Below are 21,362 nucleotides of genomic sequence, written 5' to 3'. Positions count from 1 at the left end.
TTATGGTTGTGGTTGGGTTAGGCAATGCATGTGTCGTTAATTAGGGTCCCCACAAGTATAGTATAGTATTTTGTGTGTGTGTGTGTGTGTGTGTGTGTGTGTGTGTGTGTGTGTGTTTTTTTATGTCTAAGCTGGGACTCGGGTCATTATAACCAGTCATTGCTCGCAGCAGAATGAAGCAGAGCTGGTCGACCAAGTTTAGACTGACAGGAGAGAGAGAGAGAGGCTGAATCCTGCAGCAGCAGCAGCAGCAGACGTGTGTCAAGTGACACACTGAGACCAGAAGTCTCGGAGCTCGTCCTTCAAAATAAATCATAAATAGACGAAACAGTTGTATTGGAAGTTTCTGGATGATTTATGGTTCTAAACCACATCACTGGATTATCTTCACTGATGCATCCATGTGGAAGCAGCATTTTAATGTTGTGGCTGGTTAAGATGGAGTTACCGGTAATTTTAACCCCATGATATACTGTTCACAGTCAGCAGCTGCCAGATAAATGCAGTGTGGAGTATAAATTACAATATTTCCCATTCATAATAATTATAAGTAACTCAAAATTTTACACTAGTAAATGGACTTTATAACTGCAGTGATTAACTGATTAATTCATAGGTAAATTGTCAGAAAATTAATTTCTTATTATTATTGTCTATTTTTCGAAAACAATTGGAAGGTTCATAGATAATGAAAACAATTGTAAGCTAATAGCCTTAATGTACTTATTATTGCGCAACATTCACAGAAGGCAGAGACAAAAAAGAGCCGTTTTTGCAACTCACGCCTAAGTAAGGCTTTTACTGTGAAAGCTGTCGCCGGAAGCAGTTTGTCGTTGTTTTGCGGAACTTGTCGGTGGTAGGAGGGGAGCGGGGACAGAGACTGCGGTGATAAACAAACACACGCAGTGGAGTCGTTAGTACCGTGCGGAGCTCTGTAAGCAGCGCTGTGACAGCATCGGCCGATTCTTCGAGGACGCTGACCGTCTTCACTGTCCGAGCTTTAGGTTAAAAACAGTAAAAACAAAACCCCCAGGAGCTGATCTGAAAACCCCAGGATTTTATCCCTCCTCTCCCTCCCTCCTTCCCCCGGAGTCGGCTTATGTGACACATTAACGTCCCGGCGGCGAAAACGAGCGAAACATGACGGAGCTGAGGAAGCGAGGCGGAGGCGGAGGAGACCCTGACAGCACCGACAATATCAGCGACAAGGTAAAGTCCAACGTAACGGGCGAAAAGACACCGGTTTCCCCGTGAGACCTCGCCCCCAGAGCAAGTTAGGCGGGTCGCTGTCAGACGCTGGCCGGCTGGCCGAGCTAGCTCGGTTGCCAGGTTAGCAGGGGAGCTACATAAGCTAATCAGCTAGCCGCTGGCTCCGGTAATCCTGCACCGACCGCAGCGCGGTCACGAAGGCGTTTCTGGGCTGGACGCTCAGGTCCTCGCCGTGGCTGAGGATGTCCCCACATTTTCTCACCGTCTTCGTGAAAGACGCCCGACAGCGTCGTGCTTCCCGCTGCCGCAGTGTCCCCCCTGAATGTCCAGCTTTAAAGTTGTTGTTTGTGTCGTTGAAATACAACAAATAAAGAGGTGAGAGGCCTCTGTGCTTATAGAGTGAGACATAAAGCGATGCTTCACGGGGGAAAACAGGGTCCAGGTGATTTCAGGAGGAGTCTAAGCGCTTTAATTGGCCTTATTTAGCTGAACTTTAAACATTTTCTCATTGATTTGAACCATTCTTCACCAAATACTTAACTCTGCGTGACTGCAGAGGATCAAAATACTCAGCTCTCAGGACAGAGGGGAAAAAAATAAAGATTTAAAATGCTGAATTAAATCTGTAAGAGTGCATTCAGGGTCCATGTTTATAATATTAAAATAATTCAGTTTTCTGGACGATTTTTCAACCAGTAAATCAGTTTCTAAAACAATGATTTTTAGTGCTAAAACAATGAAGCAGCAGTGAGTACTGATTGATCTTGACCTTTCATCCGTGACCTTGGAAGCAGTTGTTGTCAGAACCACCTCTCTTCCCTCCACGACCTCTGACTCTGTTGTTGCTGTAACAGTTTCCATCAAAGCATTTTTATTTCTGTAATTTGCCTTGAAGCGCTTCACAGTCTGTACATCACAGGACACTCTGTACCTACAGACCCTCATTCAGGTAAAGAGAAACTCTTTGAGTTGAGTTTGACAGTTTGTTCTTAACTTTGGAGCAGCGTATTTTGATGGTTGTTTGATCAGTTGGATCAATTATCAAGCAGAAATGCCAAACTAGATGTTTGGTGATGTTTCCTTTACCTCTGGAAACTTGTGATGGGCTTTGATTATTTGTAAACTGACAAATTTATTAATCAAAGAAACAATAAATCAATAATAAAGTAAATAATAAAAATAATTGGTAGTAGCCGTCATAAAAGTAATCAGAGAGCTGATACTTGAAGCCAGTGTTGTTTGTGTTTTTACTGTCTCCGTCCTTCTATAAGCTGAATGGTCCTGTACTTGACAGCTTCCCCCTCCCTTGTCTCCAGAGTCGTCCTCTCGGTGGGGCTGATTCACAGATCAAACAGCTTCAGCCCCACCTTACAGCTCCACCTCTGAGTCCCACTCCCGTCCCCCTGTGCGCTGTATACGGGGCTCGCTCACCGATACTCTGCATAATGTGTCTGAAACTGTGCCAAGGAGTCGACACTGGGCCCAGAAACACTGCAGGCAGCCTTTATATCGTACAGGTGCAGGTGTGTGTCTGCTTTACACAAGGTCACCTCTGTGGAAAGTGTGTTGTCACAGTAACCGAAATTTCCATATCCCCCCCGACACCAGTCTCAGAGATTCTGTCCAGTATTGAACGTTTATCAACATTCAGCGTTTTCAGATTTTTATCATTTGTCATTTGGACGAAACATTGATGGTGAGCATTAACTGTAGTTGCAGCCCGTTAGTCTCCGTCATCAGTCCTGTCCTACTGTCCATCAGTGTGGATGCAGACGCAGGTGATCAGAGGGGTTTTGCATTTGTTGTGCTGAAGCAGGTCTTGGACTGGACATCTGAAGGTTCTGACGGCCTCCGTTTACAGACCACTCGTTCTAAAAACAGATTCACTTGTGCAACTGAAATACATCAATCACATGTCTGATGCACATCCGGCAACCGTTTCCACGCACGACGTCTCATTAGTGTCCCAACTTGTTTGTCCTCATGTCCCCCCGCAGTCCGTATCTGGCGAGCCCCCTGCTGTCCTCAGGAAGCCGTCTCTCAGCACCCGAGACATGTGAGAAGCATGACTGGACAGATTCAAGGAAGGTTGTGGTGGAGGGTGAACCCTGTTAGCTAACCCGTGTTTACATTCACAGGAGAGTGAAACTTTCCTTTTAAAGTCAGTTAAAGTCTTTGTTCCATCAATGATCAGAAGGATCAGACTGATGTAAGTTTCAGTTCAGGTTTTATTGTTTCCGTTTCTCTGGCGTCAGCACTGAGATCCAGAGGCAGGCGCTCAGATTCTGATCTGTTCAGTCTTTTGTCACTTCGTGGCTTTGCAACGCTTCTGTGATGGCGAGTGTGTTGATGTTAGCTCGACTCTGTCTTCCCTTTCCACGTCTCCGTTGTCCTTTGAATCTGGAAATGAAGACTGTTTATGACACTTAGAAATCTGGTATTTGGACATCTGTTTTCCTCTGAAGTTACTCAGAGACCATCATTTTTTGTGTTTTGCTATGTCCTAATAAAGACGTACTGCACTGGCAGATATTTATTTTTTAACCAGATAACAAAAACATCTAAAACGCATCTCTCTAATTTATTTATTAAATAAATGAATTACATTTATTGAGTGGGACATTTTACTGAAAAAACTTTTATTGTCAGACCTTGAAATTGCTTTGGCATCTGTGCACTGTGCACCACTTTCCTACAAGACAAATTCTGCTAATTTACGAGGCAGAGAAGTGTGCGTGTGCAAAGCGTCAGCGTTAGATGTGAAAAGTTTCTGTTGGAGTTTGGTCGCCGTGTTGTTGGTTTAAAAAGTTTACAGGTTTTATCTGTTTAATGTGAAAGTCCAGAATAACAGCTGTGTGCTTGTGGGTCAGAGCAGTGCCATTCAGAATAAACACTTGGAAAATGTGAGTTTCTGGCAGAAATTCAGTGTTGTCCAATAGGACACAGTCATTTGAGGAAATCACCATGGGAAGAAAGAGTTTATGGGCAAAAGGAAATGTATTAAAGAGCACAGATGAGGTGATCATGTTCTGTCAGGATTATTTACTGGAGTTTGGCTTGTTTTGACTTCCTGCTGCCAGAATCTGTAACGCAGTCAGTGGGAGTTTCCAGAAAACCTCGGTCTGGTTAACTAGCTACTTGTGATTTTTGTTCACGAGCCCTGATTGGCTTGAACAGAAATGGTGTGAGTCTGAGTTTATCACGTACGACACTGCAGCTAAAAATGTTCTACTCTAATTCAGATCAGAAGGGACAAACTGTAGGCGTGATCCTCCCCGAGACACCAAGAGAACAATGTTGGGCAACACGCAACTAGGATGTGCACTGCTGTCCACCCACGAAGTGTTGTAACTGACAATCCTGCCTGTGTCTCCTGAAAACATAAGCTACTGTCAGACTGTCAGGGAGTGAGAAATAAACCCATCAGTCAGCCCCATCTGTGTCTTATTTTAGAGGTTAAAGGATCACTTTGTTGTGTCACACACCAAAACAGATCATGTTCACATGAGACATACTTTATAGTGTCAGCAAACAAAGCTAAGTGTAGGGCAACAACAGCAGCATCTTTCTTTTGTTTCATTTAAGTCTATAAGATTTCAGAATTTCAGAAGTTGATGTCTTTAAATGTTTTGTTAAAACAGAGAAAAGCAGCAAATCTTCACGTTGGAGAAGCTGCAGCCGTAAAACGTCCGGATCCTCGACTACTTTTGCTTGAAAAATGACTGAAACGATCAATCGATTATCTTTTATCTATTATTTATTTTCCATTTTCAGCTTTAAGCAGTAGTTTTGTGGAACAGCTAATGTGGCTTGAACACGCCACACCCAGTCACACCCACTCATACATACTTTATGTCCACCCCCTCCCCGGGTGTTATCTCCAAGGCCGGTGTTTACTTTCATTAATTAGTCACCATTCACTCATACAGACATACCCAGCAGTGTGAGCCCGGGCTCTTCACACTGCTGCTCCGCTTTCATGGTGCTGACACTGTGGCCGAGACAGTTAGCTGCTGCTTGAGACTCCACATGACAGTTGACCTTGGTGGGCTGTCTGCTGGTCAGAGCTGAAGCCTCCAGCATTAGCACCAGCAGTGGTGGTGGTGGTGGCAGCAGGCAGTTTAACGCTCTGGTAGTCACAGCTTCATTCTGCTCAGGCCCAGTTATAAATGTCTTTGAACTGCAGAGGAATTTTTACTGCTTTCACGCTGTGGCTCTGCTTTCAGATCACCGTGTTTATTTTGTGTTTTCCTCCTTTAGCTCAGTGAAGTTAAAAAAAAAAAAAGGACTGTGTTGATTTGAAGGATTTTTAGTTGTGTGGTTCTTTGCATGGTAACATGGGTTTGTCACGTTATTGTCCAGCCTGAAATCTCTTGACATTTATTGGACAGATTGTTGTTCATGTTCCACACATTATTCTTACTAACATGTATGATCCCCAGACGTTTAATGAGGCTAAGAGGTTAAAATTTACATAAACGGATGACAGAATACCCGATAATCAGACTGACATCATGTTGTAAGGTGGGTTATTTTTCCTTAACCAAACAGTAGTGAGGAACGAGTTCATTCTGTCGACATTATTTTGAGTCTGAAGCTGATGTCATGGTTTCTAGGAACTCTTATTTTAATGTCTGTCATCATGTCGACCAGAAAAAGTTCAAATAAAGGTGCTGACTAAGATTTACAGTCTTTGACATCTGTAAATGAGCCCAACACCAGACCTTTTTAAACGCCCATAAAAATCAGAGGTGCTTCAGAGATCTGGACACAGGTTACATAATGCTAACATAGCAAGCAAAAGTCTAATGTAATCTAATCTGTAAGATGCCATGGCAGCATTTTATCATGCTGAATGTAGGTCTGTTGTCATGCTAACATGCTAAATGTTACATTCACGTTCACCAGTAGGGTCAAACATGCTAAGGCTAAACTGTTAGCATGCTAACATTAGCACTCAGGTCAAACCACAGCAGAGCGACGGTCCAGCTGAGGCTCACAGAGCTGAAATGCTGAACAGTGAAAGTCATGAATGACAGTGTGGAGCCATTAATATCGATCTCTCACCTCTGAGGCCGCAGGCTGCTGTGTCTCCTCCAAAACGACCCGTCCTGCTTTTTGCCGCCGTCGGGTTGAACAAGGCCGAGTTGCTGAAAACCGAAAGTCGCTGCTAGCATCAGTGCTGCTTCACGTCAGTGTTTGTTGCTGATTAGCCTAATTCCTTGCTGAGTGAACCCATGATCCTCTCCCCCTGTGACCAGAGCCAGGCTCTGCTGCAGCTGCTGTCTGCTGGTCTGGACCTCACTGCTGTGCAGACTTGTTTACCTTCTTCACACTACTTTTGAAGCTTGCAGGCTTAATTAGAGCTTTGTGAATTAAAACTGTGGGTCATTGCTCCTTGTTAGTTACCGTTGAAGCTTTATGGTCATAGACTCATCGGTCGTCCACACAGCTAACTGCACTACTCTTTTAGGTTGAGTTTGTGATGATTTCAGGGTTCGTTCACAGATGTAGGCAGCTTTCTGCTGTAGCTGGTGACACTTGAAGAAGGTAAATTGGTAAATTTAGTGAAGTTCTTGTTAAATTTTAGTCACCATGCTGTCATCACACCCAAAGTAGAAGTCAGTTTCAGTTCCACTGTTAGCAAAGGGAAATTTATGACCATAAAAGGCTTCTTTGGGCCCGTACTGTTAGCGCGCCCATATTGTCAGTCATGCTTTGGGCATGCTGGGATAACCATGCACATCTAATCAAACTCACACACGCTTAGACACACAACAGAGCAGGAAGCAGCTTTTTATCTCCGGGGCACAGAGACATGACTGGTTAGTCCACTCACTCTGAAACAGTCTGTATAATAGTTCCTCTGCTAATATGTCCCATCATGTCCCGTTATCATGGGTTCAGTGAATTCATGTCAGATTTCATTGTTTGAAATTCGTTGCACTGGTGTAGAAGTTTGCTTTTCTATAACATAAGTTTGAAATTCTCATTAAAACTGAATAATAATGTTAGATTATGAAATGCTCGTCACAGTTGCTGAACTTTTCAGTCGGTGTGTAGTGTTGGGTTGGTTGTCTGTACTGGTGTGGGTGTCAGTCGTAAATGATTTTCTCTTCTAATATTTCCTGTTATTGTCTGAAATGCCCAAAACATCATCCTGGTGTTTTCTATTTGTGGTTGATGGTAAAAATTTATTCACCTCATAAATTTACCAAAAATAAAACACTGATTGTTTTGTTAGCATTAAACTACTACAACCCTCAGGAGGTTTCAGTAGCTCTCCTGTGTCAGTTACACATGGGACATGTTGCTGAGTGCCGACCGAGTCATCGTTGTTTTATCCAAATGAAATGAGTTGCTCAGATTTGATCAGTGAGTGCAGCAGAATCCAATAAGCTTAGAATATGGATCTAAAATCGTGTTTTAGCTCTGCAGAAAGACGAATGAAAGAAAATTCATGGTGGAAGGAAAGCTAGTGAAGCTGAGACCGATGCAAAAGGGCAATCTAAGAGTAAGAAGATGAGATATAGCTGTTTCTCATTTCATTGTTTTGGTTGCCCATTATTTTAACTATCGCTGAGTCAGAATCGTCGCTAGACAGAAGTAAACCCCCCCCCCCCCGGCTCTCTTCCTCTTCTCTTCTTCCTGGCTCTGCAGAGAAGACATTAATAGCCAGCAGGAGGACAAAGACAACAGTGGAGGTGAGCTGAGCTGCAAGGACAGTCACACTGCTGCCGCCGCCGCCTTAATGTCTCCGTGGCTCACAGACCGTACATAAACATGGGCGTTTAGCAGAACGGGGATTTTTGGATGCACCACCATCTGTGCTTCATGCTCTGTTAGCAGTGTGTTTTCTTTTTTTTTTATTTGCTGGTGTTGACTGCAGGAGCTCGGAGGCCCAGGATTAGTTTGACCCATCGCATAACTTGGATTGATATCACAGAGATTTGCGGCTTTGTTTGAGGCGTTTGGCTGTGATTATGCAGCAGTTAGCTCACTGTGTTAAATGCACAAAAGATTAGCAGTGTTTGACAGTTTAATTAAGAAGCTTGAGTACATTCAGCCAGATTAAGCCATCGTAACGTAACTCTGGTCGCAGCACATTTGTGTGTGTGAAGTAGAACTGGCCATAGCCGGGGTCTGCTGTTGACCAACTGCATCAGGACACACACAGGGTGAGAAGATACCATCAGTTAACAGTCACTGGTCGTGTTCTGGTAAATTGTCATCATGAAAGATCTGTTGTTTGTCAACACGCAGTAAAACAGTGAAAGAGGTTGTTGGTTTGAGTTAATTCCCTGAGGCATTCCTGACTGGGACTAATTAACTTACCGAGAAAAAATTATCACACCAAATCATGAAAATGATGGAGGGAGTAGTTTTATAAAAAAGGAGGTAAGATGGATAAATATTACAACTGAACTTTTTTTTTATTTTTTAGGAAAAGATTTGACAGCGTTTAGCTCGTGTCTGGTTTCCATTTGTTGCCGAGATGATTGAAAATGACGCTTTGAGAGTGTTGGTCCATCTTACTTTGACCTCGGTGTCAGACAGTCTTCCAGAGAAACTGGTTTAACCGGTGGTGTGTCAGGGTTTTTTTTTTTTCTTTCCTTTTTCAGTCAAGATATGTCAGCAGCACTGCCACATGGAGCCCTGTAGCTTTCCACCGTTTCAGTCTGCGGGCTTTCCTCATTAAAACCTGAGTAGAAATCTACAATTACACCTCTTTTCTCCTGAACTCCAACACCAACTCAGGTGACCCCCTCCTTCCCTCTCAGCCCGAACCTGCTCCTGCTTTCAGCACTTTCCCATCAAATTACAAGATCTGGCCAAGACCAGAGACCTTATTTCCAAACGAAGAGCTGACCCCGACCCCTCGCTAACCGTATTTAGCAGTATTTGAGTAAAAGGAAACCATGAAAGGAAAGAAATGTTCAGGAGCGTCAGCGAGGATGTCAAGTGTAAAAGGAAACATAATCTCCCACAAAGACTGAGTGGAGCTCAGGAGGAATTTCTCCTGGTTTTAAAAATAGACTCCTTTAGGTTGAAAAAGTATCTTCGCCCACAGCTTTACCCGAGTTAACTTAAGAACACAAGTGCTGCGCTTAATTTAAGCCTTACTGTTATTGGGAATATAGTTGATCATCAACATGTTTTTTCATACCTGGGGCTCCTTTGATATTTCTTATCATATTTTACTTTATTATAAACTCCTGCCATCCATTTGTGTTTTCTCTCCACGTTTGTGACCTTACCTTTCATTATCTGGTGCATGTGCTGACTTGTAATTATTGCTGGAGGACTTTGTTTACTGTAAACTTGTAAACACTCCTTGAAGCGGAAACACGGCAACTAAGTAAAGGTGATTTTTCATTATGATGGGTGAAACTTCAAAATGATTGTTTTAGACATAGATGTATGTTATATAGATAGAGACAGAGAACAGCCCCCTCTACGCTCACAGCTGGGCTTTAAATCCAGATTAAAGATTCATTAACACCAATAAAGATTTTCAGCTCGGTCATGTTCAGCCTGAAATCCTCAACCTTCCTGATGAGACTGGAATCAAACTTTCTCCTTCATGTACATCTTTAGGATTTTATTGGGTTTTGAGTTTTGAGTTTGCAAAACCAATGGCTTTAATTTTTCCAACAATAACTGGTTCTGTTGTGTTTGAAGAGATAAGTAATGATGAGATGAGTAACGCTGAGAGGGTTTTGGGGGGGGAGTGAAAGAAAAATCACATTATCGGACCCAATGGTTTATTACCAGCAGAATTACATGGAGTTCTATACTTTCCCATAGAATTTTAGTTTAGTAAATATTATGTGGGACTAAAGTCACTGACCGTCTGATTGTTTTGAAATTCCCAGAGGCTGTTTTTGGTTTGAAAGAGGAAATTTGCTACACACACACACAAAAACAAACACACCCACACACGCCTCTGTGTTTACTTGCAGACCTACTTGAATCCCGGCCAAGCTCAGAGGTGCACCACGTCTGCAGGTCCCTCCCCCTCTCAGATGAGAGGCTAAACTCTGGCCTAATTAAACCACTGTCTGCCGAGTCCAGTGTTTCTGTCCTCAGTTTGAACTGGACTCAACATTTGCATGTGGTTTACATCTCAGGAGCGTTCACAGTGTACGTCCTCTGTCTCTGTCTTAACAAGAAGATGATGCTTAAATGTTTTCCTTATCTGTTATCACCATATGTACACTGCCCTGCTGTCTGCCTGTGTTTTCTACACTGACCTGAGAGTCAGGTGAACCATCACTGTCTTATCTGTGCGTCTGTGTGTGCATGTTTTCCGGCAGGAGGCCGACGGTGATGACAGGCTGGGCCTGCAAGGCGACGCAGAGGGAGAGTGCGATGGTGACTCCAAAGCAGACACTCCAGATGTTCCTCTCTCCACAGCAGACACAGACAACACTCCACAATGCCTGAACAAAGCTCTGGAGGGCCTGCCGCCCAGGTACACACCGCCCCGCAACGCACACACTCAGCTGGATGCCAGCAGCTGTTGTTTTTTGTTCCTGAAGTGCATCGTGGAGCTGTCGCTGCCCAGAAATTTAACACTGAACAAACTGCACGGATCAGGGATCTATTAACATTTAGCACTTAGCCTCACTTAAAGTTATATGTTCTCATGAGAGTCCATTTTAGCTCAGGCTTTGTCCAAGATGGAGGCCGTTTCACAGAAATGCAAAGCAGCATAAAATGTGCAGGTCGGTCGACTCTGGCCTGAATCGTTGTTTATGCACTTCAGCCGTAATGTTGCTGTAACAAGCAGTTTCCCCTCCATCATTCGTGAAAAGAGCCCGACAGAGTGATTGACCATCCTTCCCCTGTGCGTGCAGGTTAATTGGGCCATAAATACATTGGAACCTGCAGAGATGTTTGAACACGTTCTTATTAATGCAGCGAAGAAGAAAATACAGCTGCTGGTGCAGTGAACGTTCAGGAACGTTCAGGAATGTTGGCATGAAGGCATGTTCGGGTTTTACCCAGAGTTCCATTGTGATGTTACTGTCACCTCGGCTCGTGGGGCCTGTGAAGGAAAGATAAAATCCAGTTTGCCACAGGTGACACACCTAGAACAAGTCAATGAACAGTAACACATTTATACATTCAAGTATTTCTTGCTCACCTGAATGTCACTGAAAAGGGCGTGTGCTCTCAACCTGTTGTGTCAAGCATTGTGTGGCAGGATGTTACTTTACACTTCTTTCTCATGCTATGAAATAATTTCTAAAGCTGTTCAGGACTGTTAGGTTTGCCGATCTGTACGAGTTCGAGTCAGCGGCGCCTCGAACACGAATGAGGGAGGCCTCGTTTGATGCACAGATAAGTGGCGGGTGTGACCGGTGAGTGACGGCCGGGTCAGAGGGCTTAAAGGCTCACGAGGAGGGAAGCACTAATCCCCGCAGGCTCGAACGGCATTGGAGCTGGTGTGCTGCAGAGAGGGAGAGAGGGAGGGGGGTGAGGGAAAAGGAAGGAGAAAGGGAAGGAAAGAAATTAGAAGAAGGCAGCGGATTAATGCAACGAGTGAAAGAGCAAAAACGGCACATTGGAGATGAAGAGATGGACCGAGAAGGTGAAGAGAGGAGGACAGGTGGTAGTGTGTGAATGATGGTGGGATGGAGTCAGAGACAGAGAGAGGTGTGTGAGCACACAGTGCCGGGTGGAAGCAGCAGCAGCAGCTTTTTTCATGATGCAGCTGTTTCTCTCCTCCATTCATACAGCAGGCAGCAGCCTCTCAGCCCTGCCTGGCTCCTGCGCAGCTTTGAGCTGTTTCCTCTCTTTTGTTTTGCTCCCGGGCAGCAGCCGTGCAGCAGTTTGCCTCACAGCAACACGAGCTGCATGGCAGGCTGTGAAAAACACTCCAGAGACGAGGCCTCGTTCCACATTTTTTTACAGATTTAGCGCCAGGACACAGGTAATACAGGCAAGGATTTGCTGTTAGGGTTGTGTCATTAACAACAACCGGCCACAACATGTGGAAACCTGTGAGAGATGTCGGCGTCCATGCAGATGTCCATGTGTCTTAATGACTTTGGAGACTCCCACAGTTATAAAACCAACAGCTACGACCCCATACTGTCCTCCTCTCTGACAGCCGCCGACTGACGCCTCAGGGCTTCCTCGCTGTTATCACCCGTCGCGTCAGCTGATATTAAAAAAAAGCGCGTCAGCTCTGTATATTCAGAGACTCTTCTAATCATGAGCCTTCATCATAATTTCATGACTCTGATGTTGAATTTCACGTGGTCCATGTTTCAGAGCTGGATATGCAGACATGGAGCCAGTACAGTAAAACATATAACTCTGTGATTCTTTCCTCTCTCCCCGTCTCCTTTTCATTGAATGAAAATTTAAATGAAGCACAAATGAATTAATGAAACATTCATGTGATTTTTGAGGAAGGAAATACATCAGTAAGTCAGAGTTTCTCTTCTCCACAGATGGAAGAACTACTGGATCCGAGGGGTTCTGTCTTTAGCCATGATTTCAGGCTTTTTCCTCATCATCTACATGGGACCTGTCACTCTTATATTAGTGGTGAGTGACAGTGACTGATGCTGTGGCTGCTGTGTGAGTCCTCGGTGCATCTGTCCCACCGTCAGTTCTTGTTTGTCATTCATTTCGTGTAATTAGCCTGAGATTTCCTTGTCACGCTTCCGCTCTGTTCCTGTCATGTGACGCAGGTCATGACCGTCCAGATCAAGTGTTTCCAAGAAATCATCACCATCGGCTACAGAGTTTACCATTCCTATGACCTGCCGTGGTTCAGGACTCTGAGCTGGTAAGGAGGAAGGATTTTACAGTTGGCAGCAGATACACTGGATATTTTATGAACTGAAAATGGTTGTGCTCACAGCTCAGCGTAGTTTTGTAAAGTCACTAACTCTTACTCAGGGCTTTCTATCAAACATCTAGACTTCTTCTTGGCAGTAAGCAAACTGTGTCTGTGCCGTCCAATAGTTGTCATCTTGTCCACTTAGCTCTTGATTTAAGTCAAAATTTTAAAAAAAAGGGCAGTAATTAACTCAGCTTTGTCTCCATCTACGCCGACGGTGTCTACGTTTTTTCTGTGTGTCTCAGTGTTTTTGTTAACACGCTACCTTTGCATACACACCCACACACCCACCGTGTGCGACAGCAGCACTCAGTGCAGCCAGGAGCAAAGATCACTGCCATGTTGGAAGTAAATGGAGGCTAATTGAAACTTGCCCCTTTCACCAAGGCCACCCATCATAACAACCCCCTACGCACACACACACACACACACACAGCAGGTCAATGTACAGTGGGCAAGAAGCACTGGTAGACATTTAAACCCAGTGACCCACACGAGAACTTTGTCATACTTTCGCACACATTTCTGCAGAAAAACAGAAAGTCTACACACATACGTGAAACCAAGCCTGAAAATAACAACAACATCATGTAAATAAAAACTAATTCCTCCTGTTTCTTTGCCTCAGGTACTTCCTGATTTGCGTGAACTACTTCTTCTATGGTGAAACCGTAGCGGACTACTTCGGGGCTCTGGTGCAGAGGGAGGAACCTCTGCAGTTCCTGGCTCGTTATCACCGCTTCATCTCCTTTGCTTTGTACCTCGCAGGTGACTCCCCCCCCCCCGCCCCCCCTCCCCACCGAGACGATGTGACTGCTGTATCTCAAAAAGCACACGCGCTCTTTGGCCCCGCCGCTCCCGCTCACGTTTTCTTTTTAAAGACGTGGATTCGATTTCACCAGACGCAGAGTGTAGAGTGGAGTTGAGTTACAAATAACTGGGAAGAAAATAGAACAAAAAGAGAAACAAGAACTCAGGCAGACCTGCAATACAAACTCTCATGAGTGTACAATGACATACGTTCACGACTCCATGCTTCTTCCTGAAGCTGTCACTCATAGGATGGTTTATTGCTCTGCTGAGCGGCAGCCGGATGCACCATAAAACACCGAGCTGTGGCTTTTATCTGGACGCTCGGTGTTCTAATGATTCAGTTGTTTACAGTGAATCATATACACTTTAGTCTGCTGCTGAACAAGTTCAACAGCATGCTATGGTGTTTGTAGTTAGTCTGTATACTAGCAGCCACTGATTTCTGTGTGAAAATCATCCTAGCAGATGAAAAGGAACAAAATATATATTTAAAAGAGAAAACGAGGACAGACAGAGTCTGAAGCAGGATGAACGCATTTCTTCCCGAGTCTTGCAGACATAGTTGTCTTTCAGTGGACACAGCCAGGCATCAGCTGCAGCTTTAAACCCAAAGGACGCCGCGAAGCAGACACCGTCTTCTCGATCTGTTGGCAGTAACCGTTCCCCTGAGGCCCTTCGCATGTTCGTGTGGACAGACCTGACACAGCAGCTCCGCAGGCTCCTCAGAGCAAAATCACAAGTCTTAATTAAAACCAGTGTAAAATCGGAACAGTGGAATAAACCTCTAGATGTTCAGTCACGGGCGTGATACACACACCTCCCTGTACAGTATATATATATAATGTGTTAATGTTGTTGTGATACATATGTTTTTTTAATCTGTGCTCTGTGATCTTGGAGTAAAACCTGACAGCATGTTGTCTACTCTTTCACAGGTTTCTGCATGTTTGTGCTGAGTTTAGTGAAGAAACATTACCGCCTGCAGTTTTACATGGTGTGTATCAGCCAAGTAACCCTCTCCTCCTCCTTTACTACACCACTAACCTTCCCCTCCACCCGCTTCCACTGCTTCCTTCTCCCCATCATGTCCCCTCTGATTTTGGAAACTCATCTTGTGCTGTGATGCTGCCATTGCGGAAGTCTCGTTGGACATCGCACATTTTGGACTCACCTGTCAGCTTGACTGAAAACAGTGTTTGCTGTTAGATTCTGCAGCTTCTGTTGTGCTGCATCACGCACAGCGTAGCTGTAAACATTACTGCGGAGAATTTGATCCTGGATAAATGCAGGACTTCTGCAATGGCTTCCGCTTCATTTCACTTCACATGCATCTGTTTTGCTTTCTCTGCCATCTGTGGGCGCCTTTATGCACCACACTTTACTGCCCCAAGTACTAACTTTATTGTCTATTTTGCATTTATTGACTTCTTCAGTTCAGTCATTTTGCAGACAAATATATGCAAAGTGCCACGATCGCAGACATTGTTTTTATTTCTGGACCTCAAAGGGAATTAGATTTCATTACCACCTATTGCAACATGATCATTTCCCTAAAAGATAAAAAAAAAGCTCCAGATTTCCAGACAGAAGAAGGGACAGCTCCTGTATACAGCTCTGTACATGAGCTGAAACCTGGCTTCATAATGCTGCTGTTACTGTTCTTTATTATTTTAAAATATTTTAAAGTTGTTTTGTGACACTCATCCCATAATGCTGGACAAAGCTTTTCTACCTGCTGCCTGCTCTTCTCACACAGTCATAGCTTTATTTATTGATTGATTGATTGATTTACTTGTTTGATGTTTTCTGACATGTTCTGTTTGTCACCTCACTCTGCCGCGTGGCTTTGCTCATGTCCTTCACCTCGTCCGTCCGTCCGTCTGTTTGTATGACTTCACTATTTCTGACACAAGCCGACTTCTGAGCGGGCGCGGCTACATTCCAGTACAGTGACACTGTGGTGTTTGTGTTTGTGTTTGCCATTCCAGTTTGCTTGGACCCATGTGACCCTGTTGATTGTGGTAACTCAGTCCCACCTTGTCATTCAGAACCTGTTTGAAGGAATGATCTGGTAAGCAGGACACAGTAAAAGACAGACCAGAGGAACCTGCCTCGTTGTCTCTGGCTATCGCTGCATACGTGTTGTCGTAACTGTGTTCTCTGCTGCGGCGCTCTACATGCAGGCTTTTAATGTAATAATCCAAGTCACATATAAAAATAATGTTTATGCTGCTTTAACTGACTGATTCAGCTGGAATCATGATAACCAGCTTTTTATTTTCACCACACTAGTTATTTTCCCTCGCCACAGTGTCAGCTATCAGTTTACAGTAGAGTGGACATGTTTTGATTTGAACCAATCAGATTTGTGCTTGGGGTTTTTTTCCTCCCACCACCTCTGAGCTGTGGCTGAACTTCCTGTTTTCCAGGTTCATCGTCCCGATCTCCATCGTGATCTGCAATGACATCATGGCCTATCTGTTCGGGTTCTTCTTCGGGAGGACTCCACTGATCAAGGTAAATCAAACACATTATCCCAGCCACCATAATCACACCTGAGAGAGTTACATTACACTTGGTGGCTTTACTGTGTGCTGCATAATAGATCTGCATCACTGCAAGCAGCCAGTCGAAGGGAGTTTGGTTTATTTATCATGGGAAAGAAACTCACTCTTAAATGAATCGAGATGTTCAGAGTAAATAACTTTGACGATGGCTGCTGCTGTACATGAGGACAGCACGAAGGAAAGCGTTTTATTGGAAATCACGTTGTTGATGGTGAGGCTGAGTGAAATCCTCGTGTCACGCTGATATGAAAGACAGACTCTGTTTCTCTGACCCCATCCCCCTCCACCCCTCCACCCGCAGCTCTCACCCAAGAAGACCTGGGAGGGCTTCATCGGAGGTTTCTTCTCCACTGTGGTTTTTGGCTTCATCGTAAGTGCATCATTATATTTGCGACTCACTCACATGGTCCTCAGACCGACAGTGTCCGAGGACCCAAGAAAGGAAGTTCAGGCCTCGTGGTTGGTTGGTTGTTTGCTGGAATGCGAGTGGAGATAAGAAACAGCCATTGTCAGTATTTCTGAGTTGTTTGGGTTGTGATTGTTGGCAGTTTCCCGTCATTCTTACAACTGCCAGACAGTGTTTTTGTAACACTTAGTCACATGATTTCCAGTTTGTGTCTCAGCAAAGAATGTAAAATATTCTGTGTTGCATTTGGAAATTGGATTTTTTGTGGTTTTTATTCACATTAACTAGGACTGAAAATCTTTTTTGCTGCGTCTCTACATTTACTGACGACTTTAACCGTCGACCACTGATGGTTTTTAACATTTTGACAGCTGGGGGAAATTTCCCAAAGCATGATAAGAAGATAACACTTCGATGTTCTTAACCTTCTCTTTGTGTCTGGTTGTGTTTTGTCTCACCATCAGCTGGCCTACCTCCTGTCTCAGTTCCAGTACTTTGTGTGTCCTGTGGGCTTCAACAGCGAGACCAATGGGTTTACAGTCGAATGTGAACCTACTGATATCTTTGTGATGCAGGAGTACACTCTCCCCGCTGTGCTGCAGAACACACTGAGATGGGTAAAGCTTTATTCCTCTAAAATCTTTTGCATCAGCAAAGTTTGATGTTTTTCCTCAGATAATTCATCATTGTAAACATATCGTGTGTCATGCTAGTGAAACTCTTTCTTCTGTGCAAACATCGGTATAGATCTAATAAATTTTCTCCCTGTGTCTGTCTCTTAGAAAACAGTGAACCTGTACCCCTTCCAGATCCACAGCATCTTCCTCTCGTCCTTCGCGTCGCTCATCGGGCCGTTTGGCGGCTTCTTTGCCAGCGGCTTCAAGCGAGCCTTCAAAATCAAAGTAAAGAAAAGTTTCTCCCTCATTTTGTCTCCTCTCTGCTCTTGACCAACAGTCGTACTTTCCGTCACCTTGCCTTTGTCTTTATGCACCATTTTTTGTTGCCGTTAGCTCACTGTTTTCCATTTCATTGCCACAGGTTAGTAGTTAGCATCTGTGCAATCTGTTCTTTATGATACTTCAGTTTTTACCTCAAGCTACAAAGCCACAGAGACAGAGGTTAGTTTAAAGGAGACGTTCAAATATTGCAGAAACCGGTTGGACCGCTTGGGTCGTGGTGAAGAGCTGAGATTTGATTTAAAGTGACAGGGAGCTCAGCAGCACTGGAGGCTGAGCTGAGGTGAACTGTCAGCCGCCGAGCAGCAGCACTGCTGTCGCCGGGGCCTCGGCGCTTTGTTTAAGGGCTCCCTGCTGTGACGAGTCATTTCTCAAACAACTGAGCCAGCTGATGTTTGTGTCGTCAGAGCTTCTGAAATTTGGTGAGCTGCCTTTGAAGCCCATGTTCACCTAGTGTTTGACAGGTGATCTTTGCAAGTTGCAGCATTGAAACAACAGAGCAGCAGCACCAAAAAAATATATATATATCTAAAATATAATACATTTCAGAGGAAATAACATGGATGACAGTCTGCACAACAGTCAGGCTAAATCATTCAGGTACCTGACCGGGGTTCTGATGTTATGACGTCCTGGTCTCTCCTCTCCTGCAGGACTTTGCCAGCACCATCCCCGGCCACGGCGGCATCATGGATCGCTTCGACTGTCAGTACCTGATGGCCACCTTCACACACGTCTACATCGCCAGCTTCATCAGGTAAGAAGAGAGCCACAGGTGACAGTGAAACGTATGAAACTTTACATGACTGTGAGGAATCTGATAACACAGGTACAGAGGGTTTAAGATGAGGTCGGTCCAGATTTGGGATTTTTCACTCTCGTTTCCATGGTTGTCACGTCTTTGCCTGTTGTGTTGCAGGGGACCGAACCCCAGCAAAGTGCTGCAGCAGCTGCTGATGCTTCAGCCTGAACAGCAGCTCAGCATCTTCCACACACTGCACTCCCACCTGAGAGAGAGGGGCATGCTGCCCCCCGCTGCCGCCCAGGCCAAATGAAAGGCCGCCGGCTTCACAGGGTGATGACCGGAGAGTGTGTGTGTGTGATGATCTGGAAAGTTTGTGTAAGCATGCACACACGCACAGACGCACACACTCTTAAGTATGCCTGTATGGTTTGTGATGCCAGGCTTCTGTCAGAGCATCTGTCGTCATCCTGCCGCCTCTTCATTCAACTTCCAACCAGCTCAACATCACGACTTAGAACCTGAGGCGACTCTGCAGACTACGTGGAATAACCTCGTAGTGAAGAAAAAACAAACAAACAACACAACAACAACAAAAACAGGCGGCTTCATTGCTTTCCACTTTATCTGGCACATAAACTACAACGCGCCTCATGAGCAGGCAGTCCCCACCCTGAAGACTCACAGACTGGAGATAAAATGTCTCATCAAACAAAACGGACTTTAAAGCACACGGCTTTCTCAGCGCAGGTGGATGGTGGACGGCAAATATTGCACTGACTTTAGCTGAACAAATGGATTGGAGAAGCTTTTACCAGCATAAACTGGGCCCGAAGCTTTGGGCACGTGGACCTGAGCTGCAGCGAACTGGCTGTGGAGACTTTCTGCGGTTTGGGTGTGTGTGGAGTCACGATGCAGCTGGGTTGTCATTACTGTAGACACTGTTTTGTAGACTACGCTCTATTTAATGATCTTATCGTCACAGCATAACAAAACATGTAGCATGTTCGCAAGTCCTGTCTCGGGCTTCTGCTAAACTAAGCCATGTTCATTCTTCTCTTCTTCCACAGCGTGAACTTTTAGCTTTTAGGTTTCTGTCAAAATCTAACAAACTCGCACAACGTAAGTCAGTAACGACCGACTGTAGGCATGTTAACGCAGAAACTAGAGCATCAGCTGTGCACTCAACATGCAAGTTAATGTATTGTACATACATTTACTGAAAATATTTAGCAGAACAAATACCTAATATAAAACTACTTATGTGACCTGCTGGGGGAAAGAACACTTTTAAACTATGAGAAATAATATGCAAAAAAAAAAGAGATGTGTCTCATTTGTAGCCTTTAGCATGAAGCAGTTAGCTTTTTAAAGAGTAGGGACGTAGATTTGATCTGAGGCTGCTGCTTATTTAGAGGCTGTTCTGGGTGAACTTTTACTAGAGAATGTAAAAAGGATTTAAAGGAATAATTTGACATTTGGGGAAACACGCTTATTCACTTTTTTTTTTTTTTTCCTGAGGATTAGATGAGAAGAGTGATACCACCCCAGTCTCTGTGCTTTAAGTATGGAGCAAGAGCCAGGAGGCGATTAGCTTAGCATAAAGACTGGAAGTGGGGGGCAAATGCTAGCCTGAGCCTGACCTCTGGTTGACAGATGGTTGAATTTGACCTTTCGTGCGATAGACCTTCTTCTCTTAACTCTCTGACAGAAACGAACATGTGTGTTTCCCAAACTGATGAACTGCTCCTTTAAAAAAAGACTGTGCTTCCTTTATCGATTTAACCAATGATTTTAGTTGCACTGTAGCAGTGGGGAGAGGGAGGCGGAGTCAAGGGTCCCACATCCTCAGTGTTTGTTAAACTCTATTTTAGTCTTCTTATGCATTAAATCGCTGTTATGTGATTAAGTTTTGAATGTAGTTTGCAGTCTGAGATGTTATCGGTGATAACATAAGGTCTGAGAACATGTGGCGCCTACATGCTGTGATATGTGTGTATATACAGTATATGCAGTACTGTATTCACACATATCTTGTATAAGAATCTCTGGGCTGTGGTTTTATTAGCAATATTTTCATCTTATCGAAGTTGGAGTTTGATTCCTTAGAATATGGATTTGATCATTTAATTCTACAGCATTTCTGATGAATCCCGTTCACCAGCGAGACGAATCAGGCGATGCATTGTAAGAGTGTTAGGAGGCTGCGTTTGCGATGAGATTCTCTGACTGAATCCAGAGCTTTTCAGAGATAAATGTTTACCAAAGCACTGTCTCATTAAGAGCGATTTCCTGCTATTACTGAAAAGGCTTCAGGGTCCAGGTCCGAACGGCCGTCTCCTTCCTATTCCGACGTCTTCTCCTCGTTCTGGAAAATGAAAGATGCGGAGAGTTTAGAGCTGGGCTGCAGACTGGAGTACTAACCTTTGCATCCGTGGCCCGTGCAATGTGTTTTGTTTTGTTTTATTCTGTTCACTTCCTTCAGGTGTTGGATGAAGAGGATGTTTTAATTTATTTGTCTAGTTTGTTCCGTTTCCTCATAGAAGTGCATTTTAGCGTCTTTCCCCCTCTTGACGTGAATGGGGGGTTGCTGGGTGGACTTATGGGACCAGCTGTATTGTACTGTATAAAGCTAAAGCTAAACCTACACTACTGCTTTACAGGCTTTTCTGTATTCAGCCTTCACACACTGAACAAAATGAAGCAGAGCATGTGGACGTCTGGACAGTGTTCACACGAAAGCAATCTGACCAAAAATAGGAAACAATAATCAACACAAACAGCAGATGGTCAAGTTATTTAGACTTTT

General features: G+C 44.3%; 1 protein-coding gene across 1 annotated transcript; it reads left to right on the top strand.

Annotated features, from left to right (window-relative positions):
- The first annotated feature begins 895 nt into the window (after positions 1–895).
- On the top strand, positions 896–19,132 carry cds1 (CDP-diacylglycerol synthase (phosphatidate cytidylyltransferase) 1). Its single transcript, XM_041041545.1, has 13 exons — positions 896–1,209; positions 10,527–10,684; positions 12,675–12,771; positions 12,918–13,015; positions 13,698–13,837; positions 14,818–14,876; positions 15,871–15,953; positions 16,312–16,399; positions 16,751–16,819; positions 17,320–17,472; positions 17,638–17,757; positions 18,465–18,568; positions 18,731–19,132. Exons 1-13 carry the CDS (start codon positions 1,141–1,143, stop codon positions 18,864–18,866), a joined length of 1,374 nt encoding a protein of 457 aa, XP_040897479.1. The 5' UTR covers positions 896–1,140; the 3' UTR covers positions 18,867–19,132.
- Positions 19,133–21,362: the final 2,230 nt, after the last annotated feature.

Source organism: Toxotes jaculatrix, chromosome 7 (genome assembly GCF_017976425.1).
Source record: "Toxotes jaculatrix isolate fToxJac2 chromosome 7, fToxJac2.pri, whole genome shotgun sequence".
Classification (NCBI taxonomy): Eukaryota; Metazoa; Chordata; class Actinopteri; family Toxotidae; genus Toxotes; species Toxotes jaculatrix.
This window is presented reverse-complemented; position numbering and strand designations above follow the sequence as displayed.